General features: G+C 46.4%; 1 protein-coding gene across 7 annotated transcripts in view; it reads left to right on the top strand.

The window, feature by feature from the left end:
• The first annotated feature begins 1,728 nt into the window (after nt 1–1,728).
• LOC108157065 overlaps nt 1,729–16,387 on the top strand; it is a 70,694-nt gene continuing 56,035 nt past the window's right edge. For 4 of the 7 annotated variants that reach the window (XM_033389184.1, XM_033389183.1, XM_033389182.1 and 1 more), the window contains exons 1-2: nt 1,730–1,899; nt 12,979–13,527. In XM_033389184.1, coding sequence (XP_033245075.1) covers nt 13,281–13,527 — 247 coding nt within the window. In that variant the 5' untranslated portion in view covers nt 1,730–1,899; nt 12,979–13,280. Of the gene's footprint in view, nt 1,900–12,978; nt 13,528–16,387 lie in introns of all 7 variants that reach the window. The other 3 variants (XM_033389186.1, XM_033389185.1, XM_033389188.1) reach the window with 2 other exon arrangements.

The raw sequence follows: 16,387 nt of genomic DNA, 5'->3' as shown, positions 1-16,387 counted from the left end.
GGAGCACTTGTCTTTGATGTTGGCCTCGCAACACGGAAGCCGTTTCTGGCACTTCCCGCCAGGCATACCACCAACCGCACAAATAATAATACTATATGAATATTTCTTTTGCTTTATTTCACTTGCAGGTAAGTCACGGGCTCGGGCTACTACTCGCGCATTCTCATTCGCATTCGCAGTGAGTATAAATTAGCAATGGCAATGTAATTATATTTTCATTAGATTAAAATATCATAAGTGCCATAAAAATTAAGTTATGCCGGGGCGAGTACAATGGAAATGAAATAATCAGCTTAACTTGGCTGTGGGCAAACATAAAAGTCGGACTTCACAAAGGAGCAGAGAATCCTCGACTTGGCCTGGGACTGGGTTGCCATGCCACTGCCACTGGCTTTGGCCCCATTGTTTCAGAGGGGCCGGCGCTTTGATTTCAAGCGATAATTACAACGTGCCCTCCATAGAAATACGAATACTCCGGTGGTTTCGTGCAGCTATGCAGAAAAGGGAAAAGGGAAGCCGGCCCGGCACGCTGGCCTATCCAACTCGCTGGAGCGTTCAGCGTTTCTGCCAGCCTTTACGGATTTATGGCGTCGGCGACATGTTGACATGCTGCGCCAGGGCCCTAGTCGATTGTGGGGCCAATTTCTTGAGACACGGCCAATCCTCTTGCCGTTTGTTTTCGTGCTCCTTGTTTTATGGGTCGAGCTGGGCAAAAAAATGTCTGCGGGGGAGAGACTGCACGGTTTTAAGGGGTATGAACTGCGACACCACTCGACGAGCTCTTTTTTTTGCTGCCAATTACCGCAAGCTTCGTGAGGACAGAAATACCGCTTCGGGCACTCGCTGCGTATACGTAATTTTTATTGGACACTTCCACGCGTCGTCATACATCGTCTGTCGTCGTCGTCCTCGTCCTCGTCGGCGTCCATTGCCTTCGTCTCGCCGCCGTTTGTGTGTCAAATCGTGAGCTTTTGCTCGTACGCAGCAGAGCAGTCAACAAAAGTCCTAGGCCAACACACGGTAGAGAGCTTTGGCTCAGCGAATGAGCTACCAAAACAAAAACCGATAATTGCATGGCCACCTGAAATGCCGCACTCTCTCCATCCCCACTATCTTTGTCTCTCTCTCTCTCTCTCTCTCTCTGTGCGTGTTTGTGTGTCTCTGCCGCTCATTCTCCGCCAGCTGGTGGATCTGCAATGTCTCCACTCCGGCCACCTGTCTTTGTGTCTCTATGGGTGACTGTGTGTGTGTGCATGTGGTTGAGTGTGGGAAATGCTGCTGCGTTTGTTTCTACTTGACACACATTCAAAGCAGCCATCATCTCAATTGAGTTGGCCATAATGTAATTACCGCAATTAATGCTCATTCCGCCGGATCGCAAAAATTCCAAAAGTCGGTCAAATTGAAATTAAATTAAAGGCGGGAATCGAATGAACAGTTCACGGCGATTCGGTGGCAGGGATGATGATTAAATACAAAGCATTTAATTGGCAAGACATTTCGTGGGGCCACTTGCGGCGTACAGTTTGAGAGTCACACTCTACACAAAATTGGCGCCAAATGTCTCTACAGAAACCAGCGCTCTCGTATTCTCTCGGGTACTCCCACTCTCTGGCACACGACTGGGGAGGTTGGACGATTGCCAGCCGAACAGCGCTTACAGCCGAGTGCGACTTCGTGCGTGGCAGGACACGAAGTCATTGCCATCCTTTGGCGTGCACAAGGCGAAACAGTTTGCGACTGAGACTCGTGATGAACGGACGCGTGGCCAATGGCAGACAGGCAGCGCGAACAACAAGCCTGAGATCCATTCAAATCGCATTCAGTCGCTCGATGGCGAGTGCTCGACCAGAATTACGAGTGTAGTTGCCGGGCTCCATCATCATCGCCATCGCATGTGTGAGTGCAGTCCCAGTCCCACGAAAACTGATTGGCAATGGACTGACATGTGTGCGTGCCGTGCCGTGCCAGCGATCCTCAAGCATCGAACGTGGCCAAGTGAAATCAAAACAAAGCCTGGCTTGCCTGCCAGTAAATCCGTAAATCATAAAGTGTCAGCAAACCAGAAAGCCACTCGAGTGTGCGTTTTTTGCATATATTCGGAACCAGAACGAAACGGAAATCATCAGGCGAATGAGTACCACAGATTTGGCATATAATTTAATTTGGCAAATGTGTTGGAAAATTGTATGGCAAGTGGGAAGCAAGTGAACAACTCGTAGAGAATCAGTGGAGCAGCTGCCTCTGCTTGAAGTTCTGATTCTGGTTCTACTTCTGGTTCTACTTCTGGTCGTGCTCCAGTGATTGTTGCGAGAGCCCCTCTACGGCTTACTGCTTACTGCTTATGCTCGTAATGGGTTAATGCGGCTGAGCACTCGCTTCCCGATCCGCTCCGTAACCCTCTCCTCTCGGAAAATACATATATTTCATGTTATTTACCTAGGTGCGCCACTTTCGTTAATTGTATGCAAAAAAGTTGCCAACATTCTCCGCTCTCGCTCTCGCTCTGCGTGTATGGTGTGTGTGTGTGTTTTTGGCTCAGGTTTTTCGCTGTTGTGGCCTTATGTTACAACAACTTTTGGGTGGCTGGTTCAATTACAGCCCCAGCCAGCCCCATGCCCTGCCTGCCACACTATTTCCGCTCTAAAATTTGAGCCAAGTTGCCAGTGCCAGTGCCAGTGCTGTTGCTGTAGCCGTTGCCGTTGCCGTTGCCAGCTGTGCTCGCTCGTACCCTCGTACCGTGCTCCGTGGAAGAGGGCCTGCTCCTAGTTGCTGCGCCTCAGTGGCGTTCACTTAGTAAATAAATTGGCAATCGCATTTAATGTGGGTTTATGTGCGTCGCTACCTTGACTGCCACGGACCCTCTGCATGTGTCCCTGCCCCTGCCTCTGCCTCTGCCTGGGCGCACCAACTATTTGGTAGTTATTTTTTTGTTTTTGTTTTTGTTGCCTCTTTTAGTGCGGCTCGACTCGTTTTTCTTGGCTCGTGCTCATGTGCAAATCGTAAATTCACGTTAATGCCGAAATTTCACGTGATAATGACGTGATTACCTGACACACCAACAGAGGCACAGGCACAGGCACAGGAACAGGCTGCTACCCAGGCACACTGGGAGGCAGATCCATGCACATGTCCTTGTCGTTGCCTTTCCTTCTCAATTTTCCAGCTAAAATGTTTTGGTGGCTGGCTTGCTGGCAGGTACTTGCGCATAAACTACACCTAAATACATCCATCCCAAACCCGACACAACCCAAATCTAACCGGAGCCAGAAGCCAGAGGCAGGCCCCAACCATCCAACCGCTCAACTGAAAAATGAGTGCCCCTAAAATAGTTGCAATGCATTCAACTGAATTTGCGAGCCTCGTTTTGGGAACTGGTCTGGTAGTCTCGGTGAGGGAAATTCCTGGCTTAGGCCGAGGCGTAAAATTGCTGGCGTACTTTTCAAGTGCTGTTCAATGAGTTGGAGTTGGAATTGCTGCTGCAATTGTTCGCAGTCCCAGGCAGTGGGAGTGAGTGCATTCATTCCACAGTTAAACCGGATTTTAAAGAGTTTAGTGCGGGGTCTTCCGAGAGAGATAGATAAATAGGGAGGAATAGGGGAATGGGATGGTCTAGAGCCTGTCGCAAACTTTTTTCGCAATCGCGTAATTTGGCCTTATTCTTTGCTTTTTATTTGCAACTTTTTAATTACTTTTGAGCAGCGATTTGAACTTTGCGCCTGCCTGTCCTGTCGCTCGTTTACACTCTCATTACGCGGCCCATTCAGGGTCTCCTGTTGTGTTATCCTTTTCTATCTGTTTATCAGTAGTGCCGGGGAAGGGTCCTTTAAATGCAACCCCAGTATAAAGTTGGGGGCGCTTTAAACGTTCGCTGGCATTTCCGTTTCCGCTTAACCAATGTACCAGTCCCAGGTCTAAGCCAGTTCGTTAGTTTACCTTGACATTTTATGCAGTTTTTCTAGTGCAGCTTTTCTAGTGTGCTCTTTGTTTGGCTTGTTACCTGCCCCAGAAGGCACCTCAATAGCAGCTGGCGCCACCGCTTCCCACACACCTCATGTACAACACTTTTAACAATATTTGTTTTTCTACCACACACAATCCGACCTCTTGCTACCGCTCCAGCTTGAGCTCAGCGATCCACTCCTTTTGTTCCTCCTTTCACTTTGCACTCGTCGCTGTCCGCATACAAATCATGAATCATTTTTGCTGCACCCACTCTCCGTACTCCGTACTCCGCTCACCACTCTCCAATCCATTCCGGGTACTTCTAAGTGTTGTTTAATGCAGCTTTTCAACTCATTCGCTTTGACATACTCTGCTAGTGTGAGTGCTTCTTTCTAGCTTCTACTTTCTACTTTCTACTTTTTGCAAGTAGCATCAGATTTGCTTATGCAAATGTGTCGCTCTGCCATGGATTTACCATTTGCCCCATTCATTCCCGTCCTCGCACTCGTACTCGTACTCGTACTCGTCCTCGAGCTTGACTACATTTTGTCCACTCCACTCCATTCCCATTTCGTATTTGATCAAAATGTTTACAGTTCCTATTTAAGGCGGGCTGATGTCATGGCTTGTCCATCTCCGGGCAGTTTAAATAATTGCCACCGCAATAAATTATTAAATCAACAACAATTACTCAATGGCCAGTGAAAAGAATCAATCAATGCGTTGCGGCCATGCTGCGGGGGAGATGGGAGTGAAATCGAGTGAAGTGGAGTGGAGCAAGTGTGTAAGGTGAGGGGAGGTGCCTGAATAAGCTGACAAAATGAACCACCACCACCCGGAAAAGGTGTATTATAACGAGTTTCATGACAGCAATTATGCGAGGTCGGGCCGACGTCCACCCATGCCCCGGGATACGGCGCACGGCATACGGCACAAGGCACACACATAGATTTATTAATACGTATAACGTATACGCAGTTCAGCCAGCAAGCGTAGGCTAATATGGCATTCGAGGGCTTTGTAATCGATATTACAATGGCATTCTGTTAGAGGCACTCGATAGGGCTGGCGCTGGCTGGCTTTTTCCATGTTTTTTATCGCCCCCATGCATCGCTCACAATGGAGCAGCGGCGGGGCACATAATTGAAGGGGGCCGACCGTGTTTGCCATGGCCCGGGGGAGATGACAATGCATGTTTAATGTACTTGCTTGTAATTTGTAATTAATATTACATGAGCTGCATGCCGCCAGCAGCTGCCTCATGGCTGAGATTTTCCCTATCCCATATGTCTATAGCCATGTTCCTCCGTGCCATGCAATCCGATTTTCTACCATTTTCCCTCACATTTCCATTCGATTTCCATTCGATTCAATTCGTTTTGATTTCGTGTATCATGTCGGCAGTTTGCCCTATGCCATATGTCTGACAGCAAGATCACCACCAGCTGCTGTTGTTCTTACACTTTCTGTCAATTTTTTGATTTATGTGTGATTAGTGTTGGCCCTCCTTCCATCTCCTGCTCTCATCCTGCCGTACACCCGTCCTCCCATCCTGTCTAACTGTCTCAGTGCCTCAGTGTCTGTAGTGTCTGTAACCCTCTGAGATACGAGCATGGCAAGTCAGATTTTCCATTTGTCTGATTCTCTTGTCAGTTGTCATTTTCTATGAATACATTACGATACTCGAGCTCGAACCCCCAGCACTTTCAACAGTTTTTCAGTTGACTTTTTCGTCTGTGGTGGGGCCGCAGGAGTGCAGCCTTTCCCCTTTTTTGAATTACACGCCTCAATGTTTTTGTAAAATGTGCAAATGAAGTCACAATAAGAGATTCCCAGGCAGACGGACAGAATGACATACATACTCGTGCACACACACATGTGTGAGGCACTCCTCAAAGGCCAAAGATTTGAGCAATATAAACAATGACAGGCCATGAAATATGCAAGCACCCTAAATACCTGCAGAGCCAGGCCTAGAGGTGCTGGTGGCTCCTGTCTTTGGGCTGGGTTCTGTTTTGGCTCTTGTTTCCAGCTCTTGTTCGGCTTTTAGGTTATTTGCTCGCCTGATTTCCCGATTGTTGATGTAAATGTCAAAATAAATAATAAATAGCAATTTTCAGAAGCCGCCTTATATTCCATGCCTTAAATAGCCAGGTTTTAACGAGCCTTTAATGTAATTGATTATGGATTTAATCCTCGTTTAATTACAGGCAGGGCCAATGCCTTCAGTTGATTATAATTAAAGCATAAAATGTGTTAATTGATTATGCAATTAACGCCAATGATGATCGTCCCGGAAAGTTAGTTAATTAAGCGTCGATAAATATATTTTTTTCATTTATTTATCAATCAATAGGTAGATGGCTATATATATGTATATATATATATATGTATATATCTACTATATGGAATATCCCATAAGTGCTAACCAATCCAGGGAAAAGAGCAAAGCAGAGAAAGAGAGATCAAGAGACGTTGATTAAATTATGAGAACAAAAACCTGCACTTGAAAGTACTTGAACTATTAGTTTATTTGCCGTAAGCATTCCATCCATTCATTCCCATTCAGAGATGGCAAGGCTCCATTACTCTTTCTCTCCGATGCTTTCTCTGCTCTCCCTCTCCCTTCTTCGCCTCTACTTTTTCTCTTTCTCTATACACTGCTTCTCTGGTGTGCTCGCATTTATTCATACGTGCGCTTATTGCAATGCTCATTGCTTCATATTCATTATGGCAATGGGAGCAATGTGCGTTCTGCTCTTCAGACAAGAGCCGCTCCTGCTGCCGCTCTTGCTCCTGTGGCTGTCTGTATGTCTGTATATCCGATGCGTTCGATAATCCAATAAATATTTATGAAGCACTTTATTGGAACAACACTGAATTACTTTATGGCAGCTACATGTTTGTATGTATGAATGTCTGTCTGTCTATACTGTCCATTCTGGTGTGTGCACGTGGCTACTGCTGCCACATGCAGCACAAAAATAAAATAAAACTAACGACAAAGTTTCCTATATCATGCGGGAAAAGAAAACATTTCGAATAAAACAAAAAAGGAACTACATATATTCGGCATTTGGTGAAGTGCTTTCACACAGCATACCACCCCAGAACACCGCTCTCCAGCGGCCCTGGATCGTATCCTGGCAGTGCTCTATCATACATTGCTCATACGCATCGTCGTACGCTTTGATGCGGTCACTTTGGCCAGACGTGGCTTGTTGGTATTTTGGTTTTTAATATTTTTAAGAGCCTTGTCTGTGGGCTCAAGTGTCCGCCTGACTGGCTGACTGCCTGCATGCCAGAACTAATTGCCTGTGTTCCGGGCAGCCCTCTCATGTGTGGTGTGTTCATCCCTCTCTGTGTGGGAGCACTGCACTCATGTTTAAATTATAGACTGTCGACTCAAGTGATTCGGCTGCAGTTTGCTGACTGACCCAATTAACTGTCAAAGGTTAAGCACCTGGCCCAAGACAATCCACTGCCCATATCTATGCACAATTTGAATAATTAATGTCGGGACAGGGACAGGCCTGGCACACGGCTTATGTGGGGTATAGCAACGGGACCGGAACCTATTTGGCTTGCTGTATATGCAGTTTAAATCTAAAAAATCCCATCCACAAATTAATTCGAATGTGGGGCGCCAAAGCAAACAAATTCAAATACCTCTGTGGAGTTTTTTTTTTTGTGTGAATTCAAATACTAGTAAATGCACAATGAAAACGGAAAAACGGAAAATCAATGCGAGTGCAAACATTAAACAGCAACACGACAATGACAAACAACAATGGCAGCAAATATGAATGATGTGATGGACAGGACTGAATTTTCGATGGTGGGAGGAATGGGAGGACACCCTTGGCAGCGGGGCCTTAAAATTATTGACCAAATTTTCAGGCAAACATACCGCAAAAAACGAGCACAAGAGCATACTATGGAAAACAATGCATAACTGGGTCAGTTTGACATGTCGTTGTCGCAGCAAACCCTGACGGGCTGCCTCTCTCTGTCCATCTCTTTCCTCCACACTATATCCATCTCTTTCGTCCTGCAATATTTGGCAACGGGAGAAGAAGAGGCGAGGCGGACGGAATGGGGACGAATGTCAATGCATAAAATTCATTCAATGACTTTTGCAGCTATTTTTCTTCCATGAGTGAGGGCATTGCAGTCTCGGGCTAGGGCTTGGGGTTTCTGGAAGGGGGTTCCTGGAAGGGCAGACAAATAAATTGCAAGACATGCAATAAGACGAGGACGAGCCAAATGTGTGTCTAAGTGTGTCTCTGGCTTGTCTAGCTGGTCCTGCCAGCTCCAGGTCGGTACCTTCTGCCTTGCACTTCTTGTATGCAAATAAAATTGTACACGAAATTGACTTTATGTAGGGGCCATACACATATATGCATACTCCCATAGAGGTCTCGTCTCCCTGTGTGCGTTCAGTGAAACCTTAGACCGAAACATGACTTTGACTAACGTTGCTGCCGCATGTAAATGGCACCATGCCGCACGCCAAGGAAAGCCAGGCCAGTCCAGGCCAGGCCAGGCCACACGTTTCCCAGTAATCATCCATTATCCTAATGCCAGGTCCATGCCCAAGTCCCCCGGGTCTGACCGACCCTCTGTGTGTGTGTGTGTGCCACACACACATATGCTTTCCTGGTAGATTGGATTATGCCTTTAACCTGCGTACACTCGTACGCGTACGCTCGAGTTTTGCAGCGACTTTTATTAATGATGCGACTGGAATTTTATTTTTGCCTACTTCCACGGTGCTGTGAGAGCTGGAGCCAAAAACGATTTGTACGTAATCGTATTAATTGGCCATGTCTCTGTGCCCTTTCAACAATCCCACAAAAAGACAGTCGGACAGACGGACATACTCGATCGATAGTTCAAAAATTGTAAAATCGAAAAGGTCAAAGCTGTCTTTGGCTACGTTCGTGTGCGTCACTTCAAATGAGGGCAATTAGTGGGGTTACACTTACACACTCCCCAATAGCCAACACGAGAACACCCAATACCAATACCCCAGTCATACGTATAATTTAAATGTTTGATTCAATTTTCTAACCCATTCCCGGCCATATACCCTCATGAACGCTCCGCACATTCGTGTGTCTCCGATGCCCTGCACCTGCTTCGATTCTCAGACAGTCACACACGACAGGACGTTGGCGGTGGGGAAGGAGCTCTGAAATCAATACTCATAAATTAAAGTCATAAAATGGCAAGCATAAATATAAATAGCCGGGCAAAAAGAGGCCAGACACGAATTTTCAAGTGCTGCCTGTCTGCACGGGAAAAAATCAATCGAAAACCTCGATTATTGGATGACATTTTATGGCTGAACTTTCCCAAAAGTGAGGTACCAGAAAGGACAAAGTTTAAAGCCAGTCCAAGGATTTTCAGCCCCCGAAACAAATCAAAGTTGACCAAATTTAGACTCAACCACAACCAGCTTGGGTCTTCTATATAATTATCAGATGTATTTCAAATTGAATTAGAGGGAATCCGAAGGGCATTTTGGGAATAACAGGTCGGCCAAGTCGGGTAGACAGCAGCCGCATCAGCGACCTGCAAGCCCCATTTAAACTTTCAAAAACAATAAAAATCGCCTTACATAATACATGAGACCGTGTTGCAAACGCTTGACAGACAGACAGACAGGCCGCAAAATAAGTTCGCTAAATTCGTGACTGATTTCCAGAACAAAAGGGGAAAATAAGTTTTGCATTTGAAGGCAAACATTTTCAGACTCATTACCGAGTACATTGTCTGCCACATAGCCCAGCGAGACTATTACACATTCATTGCAGATCTGCCCTGGAATGTAATTATGAGTGGAGTCGTGGACAGTGTGGTCCACCACTTGACCAGATGCAACATCAGCAGGAGCAGCCATCCCGAATGCCAACAACTTTTTCTATAAACGAGACAGAGAAAGAGATTCAAATCAAACTCGAATAAAAGTCACATAAAAAATTAGCTGATTTCCCAAAATTCAAAGTCCATTAGACCCAATTGCGATGAATTTTCCTCTGTATTGTGTCCCAAAATATTTAAACACACAAGGAAAGATTTCTGCTTTCTATGTATATATTTTTGGGGGGATCGTTCCTTCATTTGTGAGGGCAGGCCAACCTTTATCCATTCGTTTGCTATGCAAGGGTGCCTAAGAACTCGACTCAACGTTTATATTTTCTCGTTGTGTTAGGATGATATCTATGTCTGCGTGCAATTCCCTTTGCAAGCTCTAGCTTTGGGTCTGGCTTGGGCCGCTCAAATTGCATTTGTCATGCACAGACAGCACGATGAAGACAACAACTGTCACTCGACACTGCATCTGGGCGATGACGTCAAGGTGCAACCGCATAGTGTTCTTACACCAGAGTACCCAGAGGAGCGGCAGTATCAGCTTGTAATGGGGCACATAATTACATCAGGCCCGCAAAAGTTTCGCCGGCAATTTTGTTGACTGCCAGTCAGTCACTCAGTCAGAAGTAACTTTTATGAGATCCTCATGCAGATGCTGATGATGGTGACACTGACAGGCGGCTAATTAGATTCTATCGCCCTATTCAATGCACTTGGTCTGGCCCTGGCCCCTGCATACTTGGCATTCCTATTCCTCGCAAAGGAATGTCTCTCTCAGTCCCAGTCTCAGCCAGACTCAGTGTCCAAAAGATGGACTTAAGACCCAAAGAATTCCAATTTAAATCGAATTTTCGGCTTGGCATGTGAAAGGCATGTGGCATTTCTCTATTTTCCAAACCGGAGCCAAGCCGGTCAAGTGTGTCAATGCAGTGCCTCACTGGTTGACATACAAATTTGTGGTACATTTATTGGCTTGTTTGGTCAGACAAAGCAGAGTAGGGCAGGAGTACGAGTACTAGCAAAGGGTAAAATGATATTTAAATGTTAAGCTGGCTGACGGTGACTGCCTCAAAGCCAGGGCCATTGACACACATATTTGCACAGCTGCTGGACTGAGACCGCTCAGGGGGGATTTTGGTTCTGGTCTGACTTCGAAATGGACCCCTGTGTGTGGTCGAGTCTATGTTCTTTAATTTGCTTTATTTATTACACATTACAATCCAAATTGCTGGCTGCTACACATGGCCCAAACGGTTACCAGCTGCCGCCGCCTGCCGGGACTTGCTAAGGACCTCAACCGTAACGATAACTTATGCAAAAAGTTGAAACTTTAAATAAATAAACTTTGAGTCGGAAACTGGGCAGTGGGGGGTGGGGCCAGAGTCCGGGTCGGGGGTCGGGGGTCGGGGCACAGGTAACAATTTGTGAGGTAAACATGGCTTTATTTTAGTTTCAATTTTCGCTTCGTTATTTTTTTACACACTCGCTCACAAAAGAGGAAATGCTGGCAGTGCCTGCCTGCTGTTTGTTTTTAGATTGGAAGCCGTTGCTTCCGAGCCTCATGTTGTCTCTGAGCGTCGTCTTTTTGCCGCCATTTTACGCTCGTTATGGCAACACTTTGGCTCAAAAGCAAACGACAGCCATGGCGACGGCTACAGCGACGGCAATGGCTATGGCTATGGCGATGCGAACACATCTCAAACGGCGGCGGCGGCCGAGAAGCGTGGAAAAAATATAAAAAAAAAAATGCATTGCATCTTCTCGTTATATTCCACTAGGGCAAAAAATAGGGGAAATGGGCAGGGGCACGGGCTGGGGCAACTGTGGGCATGGTGAAAAAATCATTTCAAGCAGAAACAACAAGGGAAATGCAGAGAACGCCTTGGCGCCAGTCCCCGCTTTCTCCTGCGTTTGTCGTCTCTGTTTGCCTGCATTCGCTCCGTTGGCTGGCAACTTTCGTCGCCTCGGCCTTCGTCCTTGCCACTGCTTCCACACCGCTTCGCAGCCATTCCCTTCGCTCCTCCAGTGATTGACTGTGCAGTGCAACATGTCTGCTTCCTGCCGCTGTTTGGTAATAATTTTCCCCGAGTTTATTCGCTGGCCCCGGGCGTCACTTGCCTCCGCCCGAAAGATGCGTGTTGCATTTGCCTGTCGAGTGTCGTCTGTCGCCTCCAGTATGTTTACATGATTGTGCACAGGAGTGTTTGCCAGTCCCAGTCCTCCTTTTTCCACTCTCTGCCTCTACCAGAACACTCGAGTGCTGTTTGCCTTTTCCTTTGAGCCAAATCGCAGCAAATTATATTTTTATTGATTCGGCAAACATTTCAGCGCGATTTGCTCGATAAAAGCTTGGCTAAAGTAGCAAAGTGAATTAATTTGAGCAGCCAGCCAGCCAGCGAGAAAGAGAGAGACTTGCGTTTTGCAGCTTGCATTTAGCATACTGCGCATACGCCAGCGACAAGCCGGATTTAGATAGCGGCACAGGCACAGCGGCACAGCGGCCCAAAAACCGCAGCACTTGCGACAGAAGCAGCAGCAACAACTTTTCGCATTTACCCAAAACTTTTGCACATTTTCTTGTTACTCGGTTGTTGCTGCTGTTGTTGCTGTTGTTTCTGTTGGGGGTTTTTGTTGTTGGTCCCCTTCCTTTTTAGCCATAGACCCACTGAGCAAATTGTAAATGAAAAAGTTTTTATGTTATTCAGTGTTTGCAGTGGGCGGATCCGCCGCTGCTGCGACCCCTCGCCCCTGTCTCTTTCTCTCCGTAGCTGCCTGTCTCGTTCTTTCCGTTTGGCGGTTGCTGTTGGTGTTTCTGTTGCCTGTATCTGTCGTTATTGCTGCATTATGTCTATTGTTGTCTATATACTCGTACATTTTTGTCGAAAGTAATTGTAAATGCTGTTCATAGTTTGACTGTCGACTCTCCTTGGGCGCTCCCCCCCCCACAACTCCTCTGAATCCAGTGACTCCCCTGACTCCCGTCCCCGCTCTTTTGTGGTTCTGTGGTTGTCAATATTTGCCCTTGCACTCACTTCAACAGTTTCCAGCTGCCCAGTTTTCCTCCGTTTTTCCAAGGCAAACACAGATACTTATATTTAAAGTCAACCAGGAAGAGGAAAAAGTGTGTCTGGTTTTAAATTCCTGAATTTATTTTAGTGAGTTTAAAATAAAATAAACAAATACAAGCCTTGGAAAAAGAGAACTGTAAATACAGAGCGGAAATGTCGGAACAAACCGGAAATATCAGTGGCAGTAATGGCGACGCTGCATAAAATGCATGCATCTCGAAAAACTGTAACCAAAAACGGCAACAAAAACAGAGTGTTTAAACCTTAAATCAAGCCAGCGACACCGATTTAAATTGGCAACATAGTCAGTAATAATCAGCAAAGGGAAATCCACCAGAACCATCAGCAAGCTGAGAAGGAGGAGAAGGAGGTGGACCCAACAGCCACAACATGACCCGCTTTCGTATCAAGAACCTGAAAATCCTCTCCTGCTGCTGGCTCAGCGTGTGGGTGACGCTCTTTGGAGGCGCCCTGCACCTGGCCCGCTGCAGCGAGTTCCCCGAGCGGGAGTGCTGCGACCTAACCACCACGTCCACAGTGGGTCCGCTGCCCATGCCGCCAGCAGCGATGCCCACCGACAAATCCCTGTCATCGGCCACAACGGCCTTGGAATCGGATCTGGCCATCGGACGATCGGGTAAGTTTCACAACGGAGACAGGCACTATTCATAGTGCCACAAGTGTGATGGGGACTGGGGACTGGGGAGACCGCATTACTATTCATAGTGCCACTAAAAATGGCTGCCTCAAGTGGCCGATGTCTAATTGCCAAACGATATTTAACGCCTCAGTGGGCACGACAAGAAAGGAACAACAGCCAGAGGGCTGTTAATAGACAGATAGTAAAAGGCATCGGAACTTACGCTCCAATTAACACAATGACCTTTTGAGGCAGCATCGATGTCGCAGAGGCTTCTGCAACAGTGTCAAATGCAATGGATGGGGCTGAGGTTGCGGTTGGAGCGCCTCTAACCAGCGGGCGTCTGGCGACGTGTGGCAAAAATTTGAAATTCAAAGCAAATGTCAGCTGTAAAACAATTTATATTCACTTTGGATTGAGGTTTTGTTTCGCATTTTATTGTGCGACATCGGTGGGGGCAACACTCTGCCACAGACGGACAGAAAGAGATGCGGTGCGAAAGGGGTATGTACTTTATGTGTGTACGTCTCAGTTTCTGGTGGCACCCCTCGTATTAAATGTTTACTGAGCATTGCTACGTGCTTTAAACAGCAGCAGCACCCAGAAACAACCAGTAAAAGGGGAAAACCAAACCGAAGATCTACTTACCCTTAAAAAGTGCAGTTTTCGATTGATTATGTTGCAGTTGTACGATAGTTGGGGGTGGTTAAATAGAAAATGGAGTCTTCATAGAATGGAGTCGGGATTCTGGTCTACAAATATTATAACGTCTGAAGAGTACAACTAGTAAACTAATCTTCCGATTGGGATTTTGCAATTGTAATATAAAATATTTATAAAATATGTTTTGTTATCTGGCGCCTTGGGACACGTGTGCTATAGGCAAAAGATGTTCCTGTGCACTTGACGCACTTCCAATCGACGGAATTCCAAGAACTGTCTGGGAAAATCACTGTCAAGTACAGAACGAAATTGATATTTTATTGAAATGCATAAAAATAGGATCTACAAATAACTTCCCAATGCCCTTAGGCCTTTGGCTTTTGGCCAAAACCAATGCAGACCATTTAATTGCACTTTTCACGGCGCACAGCCGCTGGCACTGCCAACAGGACTGTAGCTGTAAAAAGTTTGTCCACTCCAGGAGTGCGGAAAAGTTTTTTGGGCAGCCAAATTCTGGCTTAAAATTCTGGTTGTATTTATCCGTAAATGTCAAGTTAGCAACAAATTACAAATGTCAGTGGAAAAAAGTTGAACGGTCTCTCTCCACTGAATAAAATAACTATGACGGACATTCAATTGGTTCAAAGAAAAAGCCGAGTGCATTAACCCACAACTGCACTGAAATGAGGCAGGACGAATCGAATCAATATACGCACCGGCTGGTTAAGGTAGCGGAATAGCCTGTGGGCCATGCCTCGTAATTGAGTTTATTAAATAATCACCGATATCGATTGGGTTCGATTCCGCCCCACCTGGCACTCGACTTCAATGGAGCTGGGCACTGGTGGTGGGGAGGGAGTAGTATTCGTATAATAACGGGAAATTGTGCATCACAAATGCAAAATGCAAAATGCTCAAAAAGAGAAGTGGATTATGCAACAAGCGTGATTGACTGGCTGACTGGGCCCGGGACAGACAGGGAAAATTAGTCATTAAACGATGCTCTCAATATGCCAGACGCTTTGAGTGAAACGAAACGCAGGTCGGGAGAACACTACAGAATCGATTGGACCTTAAGAAAGCAAAAGACGAAAGACGAACGGTGTAAGGGTACGGTGAAAAAGGCAGAGACGAACTGCAAAAAGGACATAGTCCTTGCTGCAATGAGTTTGACGTTGAGGGACATAAAAATTTCCGTTCTATGTAAGCTGCTTGCCCCTTTTTTTCCATTCTCCTAACAATGTTACATATACATATGCTTGGCCCAGTCTATGGTCCTTTCGTCCTGCGACACGAGCACCCGGACGCAGACCTAGCCACGGACATGGACACAGACACAGACAAACGTGTGGAGTACGCTGAGAACATCTTGCAGTTTATGTATATAGCTTTTAGATTGAGTTTGCACGAATGTACACAAGTTGTTCGAATTCGAATTCGCATTTGAATGGGAAATTTCCTTTAGTGGCCATCGAGGATGACGATGTCCTTCTCTACGACGGATGTGCCTCCTTGAAATGTGGATCTGTCTGTCTGTGTGTCTGTCTGTACTGTCGTTGGGCTGAGCCATGACATAAGATTTTAATCAGCATAAAATTTTCGTTATTCCTTCGATTGCTTGCTCTCCTTATCCTTGACATATGTATGAAAAAAAGAAGAAATTGGTCAGTTGTAAAATGGAATTTCATATTTAATATTTGGCTGGAAGCGCTTGCACAAGTCCGAGCCTTTCACCTTAAAGCCTTAAAGCGGATCTCAAATTGTGTTTCAGCCACATTTTCCTGGCTAACACGCTTACGCTTCAATTTTAAACACAGCAGACACTTCACTCCACACACAAACACTCGTAAGTTATTCCACCTTAATTATATTGCAACACCCCGAGTCGACTCGAACCAACCCGATGCGATGCAATGCGATGCTCGACCCATTCCGACCCAATTCGAAGCCGTACGGCGTGCGGCGTGCACACAACGCGCCCAGGTGCCTGAAGGTCCATGTAACACAATGTTTTATGTACTGGCCATGCTGCACGGGACGTGTCGCGGGAGGGATAGGGGAAGCGAGCACCGTATGTGTGTGCGTGAATTAGTTATGAAGCCAAAGTCAAACTGGGTCAGCCAGCAGTTCTTCTTTTCCCGCTGCAACGGCTACCATGGCCCGGCTCCACTGCCCTGCACTGCCCTCCACTCCG

Source organism: Drosophila miranda, chromosome 2 (genome assembly GCF_003369915.1).
Source record: "Drosophila miranda strain MSH22 chromosome 2, D.miranda_PacBio2.1, whole genome shotgun sequence".
NCBI classification, from domain to species: Eukaryota; Metazoa; Arthropoda; class Insecta; order Diptera; family Drosophilidae; genus Drosophila; species Drosophila miranda.
This window is presented reverse-complemented; position numbering and strand designations above follow the sequence as displayed.